We start from the raw sequence: 19,621 nt of genomic DNA on the forward strand, positions 1-19,621 counted from the left end.
TAGTAATGTCAGCATTTCGTTTTATAACTGTAAGTAAGTCTTCTGTTATTTGTTCTGAAAGTTGAAAACCAGTAAACGGCGTCCTTCTTATCATACCCGTGTCGGTATTGGGCACTGGAAAGCTCAGGAGTGTGCTCTCGTACGCCGTATGAGAGTTTCGGTGTCGCCTTGTGCCACTCAAACAACAGTGCTGGCATCAAATTCGAACGACACTAACAATCATTGAGCACTCATTACGTGTCAGGCACTGTTCTAAAAACAGTATAATACTATTTATTATAATTATAATATGTATATAATTAAAAATGCTATTATTATATGTATAATTTCGTTTGATCCTCCCAACAGAGAGTACTCTTCTTGTCCCTACTTTACCCAGAAAACAAAGGACATGTCAGAGATGTAAAGTCACTTGCTCAGCTGGCCGGGTTGCTGTCAAGTTATGAACACTATTCTGTGCTGTCCGCCCTGGTGGTCCCGAGAGTAGCCGCGTGCGGTGTTTGTGCGGTTCTGACAGTCTTTCAGTCTTAGGTGTGCTCTCTGGTAGCTGCTCTCTGCCCCGCTTATCTCCAGCCCCTGATATGGGGATATCAGGATCTCCTGAGTGAATACTTCAAAAGTGGTGCAGGAATGAGGGCTTCCCTTGAAGGAGGCTGAGTGAGTTTGGGAATTTCAATCTCTGGGGGAATTTTGGGGAATTTTCCTCTCTTAGTTTCTTGTAGAGCCTTGAGTTAACTGGGGTAGTTACTACTGCACCTCCGTTTTTGTCCGTCAGTTGCTCATCTTAGAAAACCTACCGTTAAGACAATATTTAACGGTAAAATATTACCTCAAAAACTCACCTTATAAGGGAATGAGCTAGGATGCCAGCTCCCACCACTGGCCTTATTCAGTCATTGCAGTAAGGGAAGTAAAATAAGTAATTATAAAGATGAGAAAAAAGTAAAACTGTCTCTGTCCGAAGATGACATGATTATGTATGTAGAAAATCTTAAGGAATCTACAAAGCAACTATAAGAGCTAATAAGTGACTTAAGGAAGATTGCAGAATTCAAGGTTAATGTTTAAAAATTTTTGTGTTTACATACTAGCAGCAGAAAGCCAGAAAATGAAGTTTAACAACCAAATTCATTTATAGTAACTATAAGGAAATATGAAACAGGAATACACTTGGCAAAAGATAGGCAAGACCTCTTTACTAAAAACAGAACAAGGACACCTGGGTGGCTCAGTAGGTTAGGTGTCCCACTTCAGCTGAGGTCGTGATCTCGCGGTTCACAAGTTCAGGCCCTGTGCCGGGCTCTGTGCTGACAGCTCAGAGCCTGGAGCCTGGTTCAGATTCTGTGTCTCCCTCTCTCTCTCTGTTCCTCCCCCACTCATCCTCCCCCACTCATATTCTCTCTGTTTCTCTCTCTCTCTCTGAAAAATAAAAATTAAAAACATCAGAACAGTGCTGAAAGGAGACTTAAGTAAATGGGGAGTCTTCCATGTTCGTAAATGAGAGAACTCAATTTATATATTGGTTCTCTCCAAACTGGTATACGGGTTCACTGTAGTCCTAATCAAAATTCTACAGGCTTTTACAGCTCAATAACAAGAAGAAAACAGTATGAACAGAAATATTGAACATATATTTCACAAAAGAAGATATACATATGGCCAATAAAGCACATCAAAAGATGCTCAACCTCAGTAGCCATCAGGAAATGCAAATTAAAACCACAATGAGATGTTCCTGTACATTTATCAGGATGGCTAAGATTAAAAAGACCAGAATTACCAAGAATTGCGGAGAATGTGGACCAACTGGGATTGTTATACACTGCTGGTAGCAATATAAAATGATACAATTGCTTTGGAAAACTGTTTAGCAATTTCTAAGAAGTTAAACACAAACCTACCATATGACTCAATTCTTCCACTTTGTAGGTATTGATTCACCCAAGAGAAATGAAATTTATGTCCATATGGATGTTCACAGAAGCCTTATTACAGTAATCCCAGCCTGAAAGTTATATCCATCTTTGTGAGAGAATCCACCAGATAGTTAAACGGATAAACAGTGATATAGCCATACAATGGAATATTATTTGGCACTAGAAAAACATCTGATGTATGCAATATGATTGTCATTCAGCTGAAGGAAAGAAACTGGAAACCAGAGGACATAATGTATGATTCCATTTATGTACAAATCATAGAAAATGCATGTTAATCTGTAGTGACATAAAGCAAATCATTGGTTACTTCTCTGAGCCAGGGGGAATAGAGAAAGAGCGACCTAAAGGCACATGTGGAATTTCTTTTTTTAATTTTTATTTATTTTTGAGAGAGAGAGTGAGCGAACGAGTGTGAGGGGCAGAGAGCAAGGCGGGCAGAGGATCTGAAGCGGGCTTTGTGCTGACACCAGAGAACCCGATGCTGGGCTAGAACTCGCAAACCGTGAGATCACCACCTGAACCAAAGTTGGACGCTTAGCCAACTGAGTCACCCAGGCGCCCTGGCATGTGGAGTTTTGAGTGATAAAATTTCTCTCTCTATTCATTAAAATTTCTATATCTGATTGTAGTGGTGGCTTCATGCACATATACAAGTGTCAAAACTCATTGAATTGTACACTTTAGTGCAGTTCTATGTAAATTGTACTTCGATGTTGGTATATAAAGTAGTGACTGACAAGTGCATGATAAAATATATGTTTTCAGTAAATCAGCTTTATTAGTATGGACCAATTCTGGGTTGCTAGTTCATATTTTCATAATGTGGTCTAGTTCAAGTGAGTTATAACAATCCTAATAAGGATCAGGTAGCTGCCAAATATGTTAAGCAAATAAAAGACTTCATTGTTTCTTAAATTCTTTTCAGTAAGAAGGTATAATCATGGAATCCGTTATTCTTGTTTTGGTTCTGGAGCTCGAGTTTCCTGTGTTCTATTTTTTTCCTCCTTTATTCTCTTCCAAGCTATCTTTTTAAAAGATTTTTTAAAAATGTGTCATTTATTTTGAGAAAGTGAATGAGCCTGAACAGGGGAGGGGCAGAGAGAGAAGAAGAGAGAGAATGTTAAGTAGGATCCATGGGGCTTAATCCTAGATCCCAGCAACAGTGAGATCGTGACCTGGGCTAAAATCAAGAGTAGGACTTTAAAGGGCCACCCAGGTGCCCCTCTCTTCCAGGTTATCTTAAACTTATTACCCAGAATTATCAAAGTTGGATTTATTGACTTGGGAAGTAAGAGGTTTCTGACCTCTTAGTCAGTGAATCTGTAAGTACCTTTTTCAAACTTCTCTAACCATTCAGACTTCTCCCCTCTATGTATAATTTTTTTTTTAATATTTTTATTTATTTCTAGGAGACAGAGAGAGAGACAGCATGAGCAGGGGAGGGTCAGAGAGAGAGGGAGTCACAGACCGAAACAGGCTCCAGGCTCCGAGCTGGCAGTCAGCACGGAGCCCGACGCGGGGCTCGAACCCACAAACCGCGAGATCATGACCTAAGCGAAAGTCGGACGCCTAACCGACTAAGCCACCCAGGCGCCCCCCCTCTATGTATAATTTTAACTTTACCTTTTTCAGATAAGGAATTAGACCAAGTAAATAAAATATCCATGATTAAATGCCTGATTTTTAATATCAGGAAAAGTAAAAAAGTCAAACTTTACCTGTATGGAAACAGTGAACCATGAACTGCAAAAATTGTAGTGATTCGCTCACCGTCTCCATTCCCCACACCTCATTTTTAAAAAAGCTATGGTATCTTCAGTTACATGCTTTTAACATAGATTTCCAGGTCATTTTCCCATACATCACTGTGCAAGTCCTTTAAAAAACAGTGTACTTGTTTTTGGTGCCTCTGTAAGGTCTTCTGCTACTTAATTCAAATTTTCAGCTTTTTCTTTTTTCCAGTATATTTATTCATGAACCTTATCTAGTCATACTTAGGATTTTTTCATAAGGCTGAAAGAAATGGATTTAGAAAATGTGATTGGGGCACCTGAGTGGCTCAGTTGGTTAAATGTCCAACTTTGGCTCAGGTCATGATCTCACGGTTCATGAGTTTGAGCCCCTCATCGGGCTGTGCACTGACAGCACAGATCCTCTGTGCCCATCTCTCTCTGCCCCTCCCCCACTATGTGTGCCCGCTCGCTCTCAAAAATAAATAAACATTAAAAAAATAAAAAATGTGATGATCAGATATGTTTAAGCAAGTATGTATGGTATTTAAGATCTGTAAAAAGCTAAAGAAAATAGGAAATCTTGGTCACTGAGTTATTTATTCTTCCTGTCTCTTCCTGGCAGGTGAGGTATTAAAATATTGTATATAAAATTAAAGGCCCTGAAAGGAAAGACAAAGGACTAAAGGTGCACACACACGATACCGTTGGGTCTCTGCACCCACCTGAACAATAGAAGATAAGGTGCACCTCCTTCAGAAGGACGCTTGAACTCTTGGTATCTTGGGGTAAATTCTAACAGAAGCTGGCTTAGGAAAGCTTAAAGCTTAGGAGAGAGCCAAGAAAGAGGGCATGCTAAGGGAAATTTGCCTGTCTTCTGAGCCGTTGAAGACCCCAACCTGGAACTGAGTGAGGCAAAGGTAATTGACGGGGTGATACAGTGGGTGGTGGGCAGAAGCAGCAAGGAGGAAAAGGTAGAAATGCCAGGTGGCCACTAGCTCAGGGGAAGGGCGTGCTAAGGAATCATTCCAGGCTGCAGGTAGAGTATTGCCTTTATGTAAGGGACAACTCAGTGGCCCATTACGCCACATTGGCTGTCCAGGGTTACATGTCTATTCCCTTACGCCCAGCCGCACACACACAGGCAGTTCTGTTAGGTCTATTTTGGATATAACAGAACTCTTTTGGAAATAATTGTTCTCATTTATTTAATATTATGTTAAATGAGAATTGACCAGAGAGTTCTTTTTGTTTGAAGACTTACTGCAAATAAATACCATTAGGAATGTTTACATTCCTGTGTAAATTGATTATATTGATCATTGTCATCTCTTTTGCCCCAAGGCATCATTTTCATTTTGAACATCTGTAGATTTTGCTCTTGCATATAGGGACAGTCTTTTATTTGTATTTTGATGGCACTGAATCTGTTGAGTAGCTCAGATATACACTTGTAGAAATGACATTCATCATTGTTCGGTGAAGAGCAAGAATATTTGGATAATAGTCTCTTTTTAAGTGAATCCTTGGCATGAGATTATTTTGTGTGCCCTTCTATACTGATAATTAAAAAACATCGAGGTTTGGGGCACCTGGGTGGCTCAGTTGGTTAAGTGGCTAGCTTCGGCTCAGGTCATAATTTCACAGCTCATGGGTATGAGCTCCGTGTCGGGCTCTGTGCTGACAGTCCAGAGTCTGGAGCCAGCTTCGGATTCTGTGTCTCCCTCTCTGCTCCTCCCCAGCTCTCTCTCGCGCACATGCTCTCTCTCTCTCTCTGTCTCTCTCAAAAATGAACATAAAAAAAAAAACCCAACAAACTTCTGTGAGACTTGAAGGAAATAAAATTCCAGCTCTTGTATGTGTGGAACTTTATCCTCCTATAGTTACTTTCTGAATTTCTGTCAGCAAGCATTGTACTTGGCCCATGATCTTTTTTGTTTTGAAAGCAAAAACATCCAGTAGTGACCAAATTAAAATGTAAATTGTATGTATTGAGCAGAGAGCAGAAGTTATTTCCAAATCGAAGTACAGGAAGCTTTAAAATGCTTGTTCATCCTTTATCAGCATTACTGAATGAATCAGCAAGTTGCTAGGTCAGCAGACTTTTATTTTGAATTATAACAATAGCATATATTTCTAAGAATATAGAAAAACTCAGATGTACAGATGGTGTTAATAAATTAACAGAATTTTACGTCTGGAAGGTTCCTTGAGGGAGTGTTGGGCCTTACCTTTTAGGTTTGAGAAATGTTAGGTCACTGACAGATGTTAGAAAGATGTGTGCCTGTCTTACCTGGTTTAGTCATTATGTTGTTGGGTGCAAATGGATTACTGACCACTGAGATGGTTTTCAGAATTAGGAAAATTGATTTTCAGAATAACTTTGTCTAGTACCCCACACTAATGAGGCCAAGGTCATGGTGTCTGTTCGTACAAGTCAGTTGTATTGGCTGTGTTTATAGTTGCCAAGCCTTGCTCTTCTTCGGCCAGTTGTCCTGCAGACACATTTCCAGCTCTCAGAGGGGGGCTTCCTTTTGTTCCTCCTGCCTCTGGAAAAGCTATCCAAAGACTTTTCTCTGAGCGCTTGGCTCAGTGGCATTGCTTTCATATATACTAACTAGTATAGCTGATTGCACTGTGTTTGAAAGAAAATGTAGATGATCTAGGTTTGGGATTTATAGTAAATACATGAAGTCATTCATTCAGAAGCAGGTTCCTGCACTGAGTCAGGTACGGTTATGTTATGCACTTGAATTATGGTAGAAAACAAGTCAGTTGAGGTTTTGACATTTAAGCTGAGACCTAAAGGATGAGGAGTTAGCCAGCTAAGGAGTAGGAGAAGTGCAAGGAGCGGGCACAGCATGTTCAGAGGCCCTGAGGTTGCCCGGAGCTTGGTGTCCTACGCTGGAAGGAAGGGTGAGGCTGGAGAACAGCAAAAGAGGGAGACAAAGGCTTAAGATCAGGCTGCATTAATAGGGTTAATGCCGGTCTGGAGGACAGGCTAAGGAGTTAGAACTGATCACAAGAAATTTGGAAGACATTGTAGAGTTTTGGCAAGGGAGAAGTCACTTTGATGTGAGAGTATAAATTGAAGGGGACCTAGAGGAGCTTGAGGGGGATGATGATTTTGTTATTATTACTAAGAGCAGCTGATACTTAACTCTTTGTTTGCTATGAGCCAGGCACTGTGCTAAACCCTTTACCCCCATTGCCCATGTAAACCTCAGGACAACCCAGTGAGGTGCTGCTGGCTGTACATGTTTTACGGGTGAAGAAACTAAGATCCAGCAACGTTGAGCAGCTTGCCCAGAGGTCACATAGCTAGTAACTGACAGAGCTGGGATTTGAACCCAGACAGTGTATGATTCTAGACTCTGTGTGAGGCACTGGGTGTGTTTTCCTTGCATGAGAAGATGGGTCTTAGTGGTTCTTGAAATCGAGTGGATCACAACTGTAGTTTTTCTTTTTCATAGAACAGAATAGAAATTAGAATACTTTGCACTAGTAAGGATAAAATACTGATGTATGAAACTTTATTTTCACTTTCCTTTTTATGTAACTGTATTTGTACATGTGTGAGTTTGTAAGCTGTTACAAAAGCTGCTTTTGTCTAGACAAGAGCCAGTGATGGCTTGGACTAGAATTGTGGCAGCACAGATGAGGAGAAGTGGGTCTCAAGTGTTCAGCGGTACCAGGTCTTGGTAAGAGATTGGATACAGGGGCCGAAGGAGATGCCAGGGTGAGTCCCAGGTTTCTGGTGGGAACAAGATCAGTCATGGCGTGCATGTGCTCAGTCCCCCCAGTGAGACACTTCTTACAGGGGTCCTCCTGAGTGGCCATTGTACTACCTGGTTCTCTGACTTCTTTTAGCTGCAGCTGGTGGGGCTTGGGGTTGACATGGCACCCAAATCTGCACCTCCCAGCCAATCTGTAAGCTGGTTATGAACTTGGGAAGTGATCTGTCACCCCGCACTGCCTAAACAGGAGGGTTAAGCCAAGAATAAGTTCTTTGTGGAATTGGAGGTGAGGAGTGAGGGTCACAGAAACACATGTGTGGGCTGACGGCAGCTCTAGAGTGAAGGTATGGAATCTGGTTTTGCCCTAGTTTCCTTGGGAACCAGAGAACCTTTAGGTTGCAAGGCTGCAGTGTTAGAGTCCAGAGTCCTCTTTTTGAAGTTCAGGTACAGTTCATTTGCTCCTGGCTTTTGGGAGGCCCATTTCCCCGTTCCCAGGCACAGCCTTTTAGTAATTCCTGGCTCCCCACAGGACCACAGTGACTTTCTGTACTGTGTGTTCAGCAGATACTAACTGGAGACAGATAATGGAATAGTCAGGTGCGTGGCATGGATACCCGTTCTTTATCTGACTGGTCTTTTGACCATGGTCAAGATACTTCTCCCCGAGCCTCAAGTTTCCTCATCTGGCACAGTTGGGACAACACAAGAGCATCCATGTCGTAGGGCTGTGGTGAGGAGCAGCTGAGGTAAACTGTGTCAGCGCCTCAGCCCAGTGCCTGGTGCACAATAAGAGCTTAACAAATATTTGCTGTTAGTTGTTAACTGTTTCTAGGACAGTTTCTCAAGAGACTTAAACATATTTATGAACAAAGTCTAAGGGGAAACAGCCAGCATAAAGAGAGAGTTTGGACCTACGTGCGAGAGGGTGTTAAGGGAAGGGACTGGATTCCAGAGAGGCAAGGATGGTCTGAGGTCAAGAGCAGACTTTAAAGGGGTGTTTCCAGCAGGAGAGGGAACCTGGGGAGGTGGTGGGAAGGTAATACTTTCTGAGATTGCGTCCCAGTTAGAGTTGTCAGCTGGGAGAGACACTAAGTGAAAAGCGGTGACGTGGAGGCTGTTGTGGACAATGGGACATTGGGGCGCACGGAAGAATGGATAAGCCACTCTGAGACCCAGAAATTGCATGCCATTAATTTTTAGTGACACCGGCCCACGTGTTTTTACAGTTTTGCCTGGCTGTGCTGTGTTTGGCAGAATGGCCAGATGTAAAAGTTAGATGAGTCTAGTTTTAAGGGTTTGCAAGGCAGATGCCAGGGAATAATACAGAGGTTTGGAACTTGGGTGCAAGGACACACGTGGTGAGGTAGACTGTTGAGTCCAGCTTGGCCGGGGAAGGCGTACAGAGAAGGTGGAGGACAGTGGTCTGTAACACACACACACACACACACACACACACACACACACGGTACAGAGTTCCTCCTTGCTATTTGTAACATCAATTCTTTGTGTTGATAACTGAAATATTAAGACCAGTTGGTAAAGGGAATTTACTACTCTTTCAAATGGGCACAATCCAAAAGTCGAGTTGGTTCTAGTACATAATTTTAAGTTGCCATCATTTTGTGTGGTATGCCAAATTAGCAAATGATAGGTTATGATCCTTAACCTTGGGCAGAGTTTAACCACATAACGGGACATTTCATTTTCATTGACTACTTCTGAGGAACTTCGCATTTTAGCTATATTGAGCACTTCACAGACAGACACAGAAGATAGATGCATTTCATGTGTTCATGACCAAAGCAGCCTGTCTCTGAGGCAGAAGTCACCTGTGATCTGGGCCTGGTGTGCCTGAACTTTGGTAGTTCTCATTTGTCCTTTCGTTTTTGTTTGAAGAATATAGCACATCTGGAAACAATAATGTTTATTCAGTCACTGAACTTTCGAGGACCTTTGTGTTTCAGGTGGTGAGTTATTTCAGAAGAACAAAAAGCGAATGACAGGGATGATAACCTGTGAGGAACTTCTCAGCCTGATCACGCCATAGTGGGGTCCACACACACACCTTGGGGTGCTCACTGCTGGCTGTTGGTGGCTGGAAGAAAATACCAGAACTCTTTCAGTCTCTTACTTTCAGTCTCATGTGTTTTATAACATGTAGTATATACGAATAGTAGTACATGACTGAAATATGTAGACATCCGTATGTTTGTGGCTATCCTTTTTTGCCTGTAATGTGTAAATGATCAAAAAATGTTGGGCGGTTATTATATGTTGGTGTGTATTTTAAAAAATATATATTTTTGATAACTTATGTTTGAACATTTTCTGAAAACTAAGAGTTTCTAAGTATGGTAAACCATGTTCTTAATAATGAAGTAGATGTACTTACTGCCTGCATTTTTAGTATAAAGTAGGACTTCTTGTATAAAAAGACTTGTTAAGATCTGGCTTGACAAATGTGAGTCTTTTTCTCAAGTGAGTATCTTCTTTATGTTGGAGGAACTTTACCTTATGTACCATGTGTCCCTTGTTCTAAAGCACCAAGGGCTCCTACCAGCTGTCAAATGTTGCGGACCAGAGCATGGAGAATGCTAGAAGGCCACATGCCCGGTCCCCTGTCAGTCCCATCCCAAAGGGTGACCTCTGTGAACTACACACACACACGCCCATTGACATCATAAAACAACAGGATTGGGACGCCACCAGAAATTTCCTGGACCCAATCTCTTTGCTCATTGTAGGTGTTTTCTCAATGTGAAATTTCTCACTTTCAGAGAGCTATGAAATCCTTGGTTCAAAGAGCTCTTCCCTTCCTCATCCTGAGAATGCTTTTTCCTCAAATTAGATAGAAAAACTAACTAAAAACTGCCATGAAGAACCTATTTTAAATGCAATAAATTGAATAAGATCTAGGTTCTGTAGAGGCTTTTGTTTTCCTTCTTATTTTTGTGATAAATATACTAATTTATATTTGACACTGTCATTAAAAAATATTTTTAGAGGTGTCTAGGTGGCTCAGTCGGTTAAGCATCTGACTCTTGATTTTGGCTCGGGTCCATGATCTCACGGTTTGTGATTTTGAGCTCCACATCAGGCTCTGTGCTTACAGAGTGGAATCTGCTTGGGATTCCCTCTCCCCCTCTCTCTGACCCCCGCACCCCCCTCAAAAAAAACCATTAAAAAAGCCATATTTTTAAACCTATGTTTTAAAATAGGTTTAAAAATATGTTTATTGTCAATTTGATTTCCACATAACACCCAGTACTCATCCCCACAAGTGCCCTCCTCCATGCCCATCACCCCCTTCCCATCCCCCCCCACCCCCATCAGTCCTCAGTTTGTTCTCAGCATTCAAGAGTCTCTCATGGTTTGTCTCCCTCCCTCTCCTCACTATTTTTCCCCTTCTTCTCCCTCACAGTCCTCAGTTAGGTTCCTTCTAAGCCTCCTATACGTGCAAACATATGGTATTTGTCCTTCTCTGCCTGACTTATTTCGCTCAGCATAACACCCTCAAGGTCCATCCACGTTGCTACAAATGGCCAGACTTCATTCTTTCTCATTGCCATGTAGTATTCCATGGTATAGATAAACCACATCTTCTTGATCCATTCGTCCGTTGAGGGACACTTAGGCTCTTTCCATGTTTTGGCTATTGTTGAGAGTGCTGCTATGAACATTGGGGTCCATGTTCCCCTATGCATCAGCACTCCTGGATCCCTTGGGTAAATTCTTAGCAGTGCTATTGCTGGGTCATAGGGGAGTTCTAGTGTTAATTTTTTGAGGAACCTCCACACTGTTTTCCAGAGGGGCTGCAGCAGTTTACATTCCCACCAACAGTGTAGGAGGGTGCCCATTTCTCCACATCCTCGCCAGCATCTAGTCTCCTGATTTGTTCATTTTAGCCTCTCTGACTGGCGCGAGGTGGTATCTCAGTGTGGTTTTGATTTGTATTTCCCTGATGAGGAGGGGCGCTGAGCATCGTTTCATGTGTCTGTTGGCCATCTGGATGTCTTCTTTGGAGAAGTGTCTGTTCACATCTTCTGCCCATTTCTTCACTGGATTGTTTCTTTTTCGGGTGTGGAGTTTGGTGAATTCCTTATAGATTTTGGATACTAGCCCTTTATCTGATATGTCATTTGCAACTATCTTTTCCCATTTCGTCGGTTGCCTATTAGTTTTATGTATTGTTTCCTTTGCCATGCAGAAGCTTAAAAAGCCATATTTTTAACAAGATTTTATTGAAGTGAAGTCTCTCATGTGTTTTTGCAGCTTTGATGACGACGAGAAGCATGCTTTCACTGGACCGCCCGACACCGTTTGCTACGCAGAATGTCTCTGAGTGAGAACGCGGTGTTTGCCTACGAGTCTTCGGTGCATAGCACCAACGTGTTGCTCGGCCTCAACGACCAGCGGCAGAAGGACGTGCTATGCGACGTCACCGTCCTGGTGGAGGGCCAGCGCTTCCGTGCCCACCGGTCGGTGCTGGCGGCATGCAGCAGCTACTTCCACTCGAGAGTCGTTGGCCAGGCCGACGCAGAGCTTAGCATTCCTCTGCCGGAAGAGGTGGGAGATGGGTGCATGTTGCTGCAAGTCACCCTGGGTTTCCTTGACTTGGACCTAATTAAATCTCTTTCTTTAAACTTTATTTTTAACTTTATAAAAGGCAAAGTTATAAACTTAAAAATAAAGCCGGCTCCCGTTTTGGCCTGAGGTCTAGTGCCCAGGTTCACGCAGCAGCTCATTTCTTTAACTTTTTTCCTAGAAATTATGATGACGTTTTATGCATAGAATTGTTCATTTGGGATGTCAGTTAATATTCATTGAGCCGTTGAATACCTTGACCCACTGTTCTGTTACTTTTTGAGAAAATGACCAAAGCAGGGCAAGCCAGGGGGTTAGACATTGGGAGAGGTCGTGCTCAGAGCGGCCACACTGTGTCTGGTTTTCTTCTTTTGGATCTTTCCCTGTGATGGGAAACTGAGTGGGTCTAGGGTTCTAGAAATCCTCCGTTTTTCTAAGACAGTGGCCTCATGGAAAGAAGGTACTCCATAAGTGTTCTCTTCTGCCTCTCTTCTTTCTTGAGATTGTGTTTATGCGTTGGTAGAAAAAAAATTGATTTGGTCTCATAATTATAGAGCCTGGTTTTACCTATCTTTTCCCCACCAGCCTGTTGTGGAGCTCGGGCATCTAAACTTCTCTGTCCTTGTTCTGTCCTGTCTCTAAGGGACCTCTCACAGGACCAGGAGGTTCTAGTTACACTTAATTCTTATTAGAATTGCTTTTTTTATTCTTGTTTTTTTTTTTTTAAGTTTATTTGTTTAGAGAGAGGGAGAAAGAACCAGTGGGGGAGGAACAGAGAGGGAAGGGTACAGAGGATCCGATCTGAAGTGGGCTCTGCACTGACAGCAGTGAGCCTGATGTGGGGCTTGAACTCATGAACCATGAGATCATGACCTGAGCCGAAATTGGATGCTTACATGAGCCACCCAGGTGTCCCTAGAATAGCTGGCTTTTATGTAGTTAGTACCTGCAGCTAGAAGGGTGCTGAGCCTTCGAAGTTGTTAAGAGGAGTTTGGAGAAAGTATGTGGAGCTTGTTTATGGCAGATCTGTGTGGGCCGCTCTGTGACGGGCACTAAGTCTATAGTTTAGCTTATCCCAGCCATCCATACTTCCATGAGATTGTATCAACAGTTTGGAGAATCAACATGTCGTCAGTTCAGTGGCAGGGATCTGAATGCATAGTGCAGTGCCAATGAAATGACAAGAAGGGCCAGCTATAGGTTAGTATTCTTTTCAAAAATTAGCAACCCATCCCATAATGGCAGTATTTGATGTCTTTTCCTGATGTGAGTCAGACCATAATTCATGTGTCATTAAGAGTGGAATCTGTAGGGGCACCTGGGTGGCTCAGTCGTTTAAGCATCTGACTTCGGCTCAGGTCATGATCTTGTGGTTTGCGGGTTTGAGCCCCGCATCAGGCTCTGTGCTGACGGCTAACTCAACCTGGAGTCTGTTTCAGATTCTGTGTCTCCCTCTCTGACCCTCCCTTGCTCTTGCTATCTCTCTCAGAAATCTATAAAACATTAAAAAATATATTTAAAAAAAGAGTGGAATCTGTAAAGTGGAGGGTATGGGCCCAACGAATGGGGTGTGATAAGTGTGCTTTTCCAGACTCCTAATTAGCATTACGTTTTCTAGAAGAATGTTTTTACTTACCAAATTAAAATGCCTGTTTTATAATGATCACAACTAAGTTCTTCATCGCTCTATTCCCCTTCTACTTTTATTTGTCCACGAGACCACTTTTAAGTGATGCATTTCTTTCTATTTTGTATGTCAACAGGTGACAGTTAAAGGATTTGAACCTTTAATTCAGTTTGCCTACACTGCCAAACTGATTTTAAGTAAGGACAATGTGGATGAAGTGTGCAAGTGTGTGGAATTTTTAGGTGTTCGTGATATAGAGGAGTCCTGCTTCCAGTTTCTGAAATTTAAGTTTTTGGACTCCACTGCAGACCAGCAAGAATGCCTCAGAAAGAAATGCATCCCTGCACGCTGTCAGAAAGCAGACCTTAAATTCTCACTTTTGGACCAGAGGGATTTAGAAATTGACGAAGTGGAGGAATTTTTGGAAAACAAAAATGTCCAGCCCCCTCAATGGAAACTGCATAGGTATCAAAGCGGTGCAAAGGCATCATCTCCTCTACAAGACAGTGCCAGTCAAACCTGTGAATCCATGTGCTTAGAAAAGGATGCTGCTCTGGCTTTGCCATCTTTATGCCCCAAGTACAGGAAATTCCAAAAAGCATTTGGAACGGACAGAGTCCGTACTGTGGAATCCAGTGTCAAAGACGTTCATGCTTCTCCTGCTCAGCCCAACGAGACCTCTGAAAATGAATGTCTGGGAGTCCAGGAGTGTGCGGATCTGCAGGTGATTTTAAAATGTGAAGAAAGTAAATTAGGAATGGAACATGAAGAAACCAAGAAGAAAGAGCCTGCTTCTCAGTGCCCATCAGAAAAGCCAGAAGTGACTCCTTTCCCCCACAATTCTTCTGCAGCCCCTCACGGGCTCTATTCTCTGTCTCTTTTACACACCTACGACCAATATGGTGACTTGAATTTTGCTGGAATGCAGAACGCAGCAGTGTTAACAGAAAAGCCTTTGTTGGGTACAGATGTTCGGGAAGAGAGAACTTTCGGTGAAAGTCAGGATTTACATTTGAAACCTGACTCGGGCCCCAGGGAAGATAGTAGCCTTGCCTCCAGCGATCGGAGCAGCGTGGAGCGGGAAGTGGCAGAACACCTAGCAAAGGGCTTCTGGAGTGACATTTGCAGCACAGATTCCCCTTGCCAAATGCAGTTATCACCTGCCGTGGCCAAAGATGGCTCCGAACAGATCTACTCCCAGAAACGGTCTGAGTGTCCCTGGTTAGGTATCAGAATCAGTGAGAGCCCGGAACCGGGTCAGAGGACTTTCACAACGTTAAGTTCCGTCAACTGCCCTTTCATAAGTACTCTGAGTACCGAAGGCTGTTCTAGCAATTTGGAAATTGGAAACGATGAGTATGTTTCAGAACCCCAGCAGGAGCCTTGCCCGTATGCTTGCGTCATTAGCTTGGGAGATGACTCGGAGACGGATACTGAAGGTGACAGCGAGCCCTGTTCGGCCAGAGAACAAGACTGCGAGGTGAGGGGAGAACGTGTGTGTTGCCGAGTCTTTGTTTTACCACTGTTACTCGGTATATTTACTCTGCGTCAGCTCCTGTGGCACCCCTAGAGATATATGAGCAGGTCCAGGGAGGGAGGAGGGGACCCGGAGACAGTTATAAAACTGTGTGATCAGTACCAAAGAGTGCTGAAGTTTGAAGGACTTCTGTGTTCATAGATTTCAAGCGGGTGTATTTATTTTTGTCGTGGAATGGAGTCACACATTGGCTGTTTAACTTTAACTCAAATGCCCTGTCTCTTTTAAAAAAAAAAAAAAGAGAGAGAGAGAATCTGTAATTGTTTCCTGGTAACTCCTGGAAAAATGCAACATACATTCCAATCTTAGTCATTGCTGCAGGATCTCTGAACTTGGGACTAGTTACTTGGCAGTGACTTAGCAGTGACTAGGTGTAGGAATGTGGGAGAGTTTTCTTTGCCCTCGTTTTTCATAGCCGTCAATTTTTTTCTTATTTTCCCTTAGCCATTTCAGCCATTAATTTAATGTCTTAATAATTTGGCATGAGTTACCTGTAGCTGGCTGGTATGGGATTAACCTTACCAAGCTTGATCTGTGTACTCTGTGCACAGATGTTTGTTTGTGTTTGATAGATGCTTTTTTGTAAAACATTACCATAATTCCAGTGATAATAAAGCCTTCTTGGTTCTTTATCATTTTCTTTGTTTTCTCACTGTTGGATGACATGGGTTTGAGTGACAAGTTTTTTTTTTTTTTCCTCCTTAACTTTGGAAGGAGATTGGTGATTTAATTTATTAAGTAATACGTGTGCATGAATTACATCTATGGATTTTTATATGACATTTATAAATCCATATACTAGATTTTAATTTTAACTTAATGGAACTGTGAAAAGAATGTTAAAAGTAAAACTTTTAAGAAATTGTAAGACAATTTGTGTAACTAATTTCTGTATGTTTGAAAGACAAACTAAGTAGGTTGCCAGAGAAATTAATCAATGTTTTATATGCATAATTAATATAATTATATTGTCCCACAATTTTGTCGTTAAAAAATATCTTAAATTTTTCCAAATTTAAGTATGTTGAAGATGTTAAAATATTCATTAGGTTTTTCTAACCATTTCTGTATTGGCGAGTGAAAAAGTGAAATGTATAGATTTTTGAGTTATATGAAAAACTACCATTCCTTGGCAGAAAAATTAGTTTTCTAAAATGCTTGAGAAATTACTAGTGTAGTTATACCAGTGTTAAATCAGTGCTGCACAGTAATATAAATCACAGTATAAAATAGATTTTTTTTTTTGGTTTGGTTAAACACATGTAAACACTTTATAAAGACTTAAAGATATCTGTGTGTTAATTAACATGCCCACATAAATTAAGTTCTATTTTTTATTTTAAATACATGAATATTTGTGTTCATATTTTTATTTTTCTAAAAACATCTGTGTCTCAATTTACTCTCTAAAATAGGCTAGAAATATCAAATTATCAGTCTTTATTATAGGGATTATATGGAAACTGGGAATAGAGGTCTGCTTTTTTTTTAAGGTCTAAATGAAATTTTCTAGAAAATATAGATGTAGATCTTCCTCTTCCTAGATGTAAGTATAAGTACGTTACTCCGCAGCAGTTACTAATGTTTATTTTACATTCTAGGTGAAGCTGCCATTTAATGCACAACGAATAATTTCACTCTCTCGAAATGATTTTCAATCCTTGTTGAAAATGCACAAGCTGACCCCAGAGCAGCTCGATTGTATCCATGACATTCGAAGGAGAAGTAAAAACAGAATTGCTGCACAGCGCTGCCGCAAGAGAAAACTTGACTGCATACAGAATCTTGAATCAGAAATCGAGAAGCTGGTAAGTCCACGGGTGTCCTGTTACTTAAATTCCACCACATCCATTCAGTTATTCCTTTTTTGTAGAGGAAATAGCTGTCTCCATTCCTGAGTCCGATATGATGCTCAGTTATACATTAATTTCAAAATTCACCAATTACCATTTTAAGAAAATAATTTATATGATGTTTTTAGAAAGCTTAGGAGATAAAAAATGAGTTTTCATAAACTATTTTACTTAGGCTAGTATTCTACATCTTTAGTGTGATATGCTATTAGTATAAGCTATTAGTATCTAGTATATAATAGTAAATTTTGGTTTTTTTTTTTTTTCTTTACTGTCTACCTAATTCTTAGTGGTTGAAGAAATTCTGAAACACTTTAATCTCTTTGTACTCTGTTTGGTGTCTATAAAAGATAATGTTCCAATTGTTGGTTTAAATGAACTGTAGACTTGAATAACTTGTGGTCAATACCAGAACAAATAAACCAACTTGGATCTTTTGTCTAAGGGAAAAAACTCATTGGCTGGTATGAATCTACCGAGACTCTCGAGGGAGAGGAGTGCTTACTGTATGAATCTTGTTATTTATTCCAGCATCAAAACACAAAGTAATTGAAAAGTGGATTAACTTGCACCTAGGTTCTCTGTTCTCCAGTGGTTGGTGGAAGCAAGCACTGTGTGAAAGAGACAACTATGGGGGCAGCAGCTGTAGTTAGAGACATCAGGGAACCCGCACTGAGAAACAGCAAAAACATTCTTGGACTGTTTAGTTTGGAGTCTTTGTTAATTACTGGTCTGGGGAAATACATTCTTATTTTGTGCTGTACTGGGTCGTTATGACAATGTTGTGATTTCCTCCATTCAATTCATCTTTGCCCTCATCACAAAAAGAGAAAAGAATAAAAAAACAATCTGTGCCTTTATATACCTTCAAAAAGTGGAAAAATAAAAATTTATTCTGCATCTCACCTGTTGTATTAACTTGGACACTGGCTGTGAGAAATAGAAACCATTTTAATGAATGAATTTATTGTAAGGATACAGGTGTGTCTCATTTAGAAGCCAAAGCATGGAGCAGACATTGTACGTAGTATAGAGCAAGAGTGTGGGAAACTGCCAGGAAGCCAGAGAATCTTCTGTTAGCTTGTCTGTGTGCTCCTGCTCACCATGCACACCACAGGGCGACTGTGTGTGCCACTAAGTGCTTATGTGTGCAAACCACAGGGCGACTGTGTGTGCCACTAAGCGCATATAAGCCCGTATCACAGGGTGATTGTGTGTGCTATTACGTGCATATGTGTGTACCACAGGGTGACTGCACTGCGATGTGTGTATGTGTGCACACCACACGGTGACTGCGCTCGATGTGCGTATGTGTTTACACCACATGGTGACTGTGTGCTGAGATGTATGTATGGGTGCACACCACAGGGTGACTGCATGCTTGATGTGTGTACGCGTGCACACCACAGGGTGACCGTGTGCTGAGACGTGTGTATATGTGCACACCACAGGGTGACTGTGCTGTGACGTTAGTATGCGAAGGGTGGCTGCATGTGGTTCCTGAGTAGTCTCTCTCTCCTCCAGGATCTAGTTAGGGCAGAAACTATAGTTTTAGTTCTAAATTCCCAAGGAGGTGAGCTTCTAATTGGCTCATTTCAGCTGTGGTGTCCTCGTCTGTGATGAGAGAGAGGGGACAGGTAGCTACAACACAGCTGCCAAGAGCCCACCTCTGGGCAGGCAGGGCAAATGGCCTGCCAGGGGTCTGCTCACCCGGATGTGCACTGGTCTGACTGTGCTCAGCTTCGTCTCTTCCCACTTCCCACTTCTCCAGAGAAGACATGCTAGCTTTTTTTTTTTTTTTGAAGAGTGACTTTAGCTTCCTGAACTCACTGCCCTGTCCTTCATGCTACTCTCTGTTCCAGTGATTTAAAAAAAAAATTTTTTTTTTAATGTTTATTTTTGAGAGAGACAGAGCATGAGCAGGGGAGGGGCAGAGAGAGGGGGAGATGCAGAATCCGAAGCAGGTTCTAGGCTCTGAGCTGTCAGCACAGAGACCAATGCGGGGCTCAAACCCACGAACCATGAGATCATGACCTGAGCCAAAGTCAGACGCTTAACTGACTGAGCCACCCAGGTGCCCCTGTTCTAGTAATTTTTATGGGCACACTCTAGTTGCAAAGTGTAAGGGGCACTTGTAAAGTTCAATCCTGTGACAGATGTCTCTCAGGTGAAAATATGCAGAGAGTGTGTTACTTCTTAGTTGCAGGAATAAGAAAACTGGCCCTTTTCCTAAGAGGAAAAGAATTTGAGCCTTAAGTTATTTTATTACACTAAGAAATTTGCATGGAATTTAGACCCTGGTTATTTATTGGATAATGTTTTGGGTCTTGTTGTCTTTTGTAAAGAGAGAAGGACCAGCAGTAGTTACGAGTGGAGAATATGAAGGACTGTGACCGATTTGTATTTTTTAGATTGAGATGATACTTTCTGGAAACATGGCCAGTAGATAAGCAGTATTTCCCAGTATTTACAGTCTGAGTGGTATTTTAGCAAACCTACTTAAGGAAAACTCCTTGTTTCATAATTAAACACCCATGTTAATGTAGCCAATAACTGGTTAGGTTAACATATAAATGCATTCACAGTATATATTCTGATCTGGTGATAGTTAGG

General features: G+C 41.6%; 1 protein-coding gene across 1 annotated transcript in view; it reads left to right on the plus strand.

Annotated features, from left to right (window-relative positions):
• BACH1 (BTB domain and CNC homolog 1) overlaps positions 1–19,621 on the plus strand; it is a 45,626-nt gene that overhangs the window by 14,145 nt on the left and 11,860 nt on the right. Inside the window, exons 2-4 of the mRNA XM_039237288.1 lie at positions 11,680–11,973; positions 13,755–15,098; positions 16,757–16,963. Coding sequence (XP_039093219.1) covers positions 11,740–11,973; positions 13,755–15,098; positions 16,757–16,963 — 1,785 coding nt within the window. The 5' untranslated portion in view covers positions 11,680–11,739. The remainder of the gene's footprint in view (positions 1–11,679; positions 11,974–13,754; positions 15,099–16,756; positions 16,964–19,621) is intronic.

This window comes from Hyaena hyaena, unplaced genomic scaffold (genome assembly GCF_003009895.1).
Source record: "Hyaena hyaena isolate Hyena2069 unplaced genomic scaffold, ASM300989v1 scaffold_122, whole genome shotgun sequence".
NCBI lineage: Eukaryota > Metazoa > Chordata > Mammalia > Carnivora > Hyaenidae > Hyaena > Hyaena hyaena.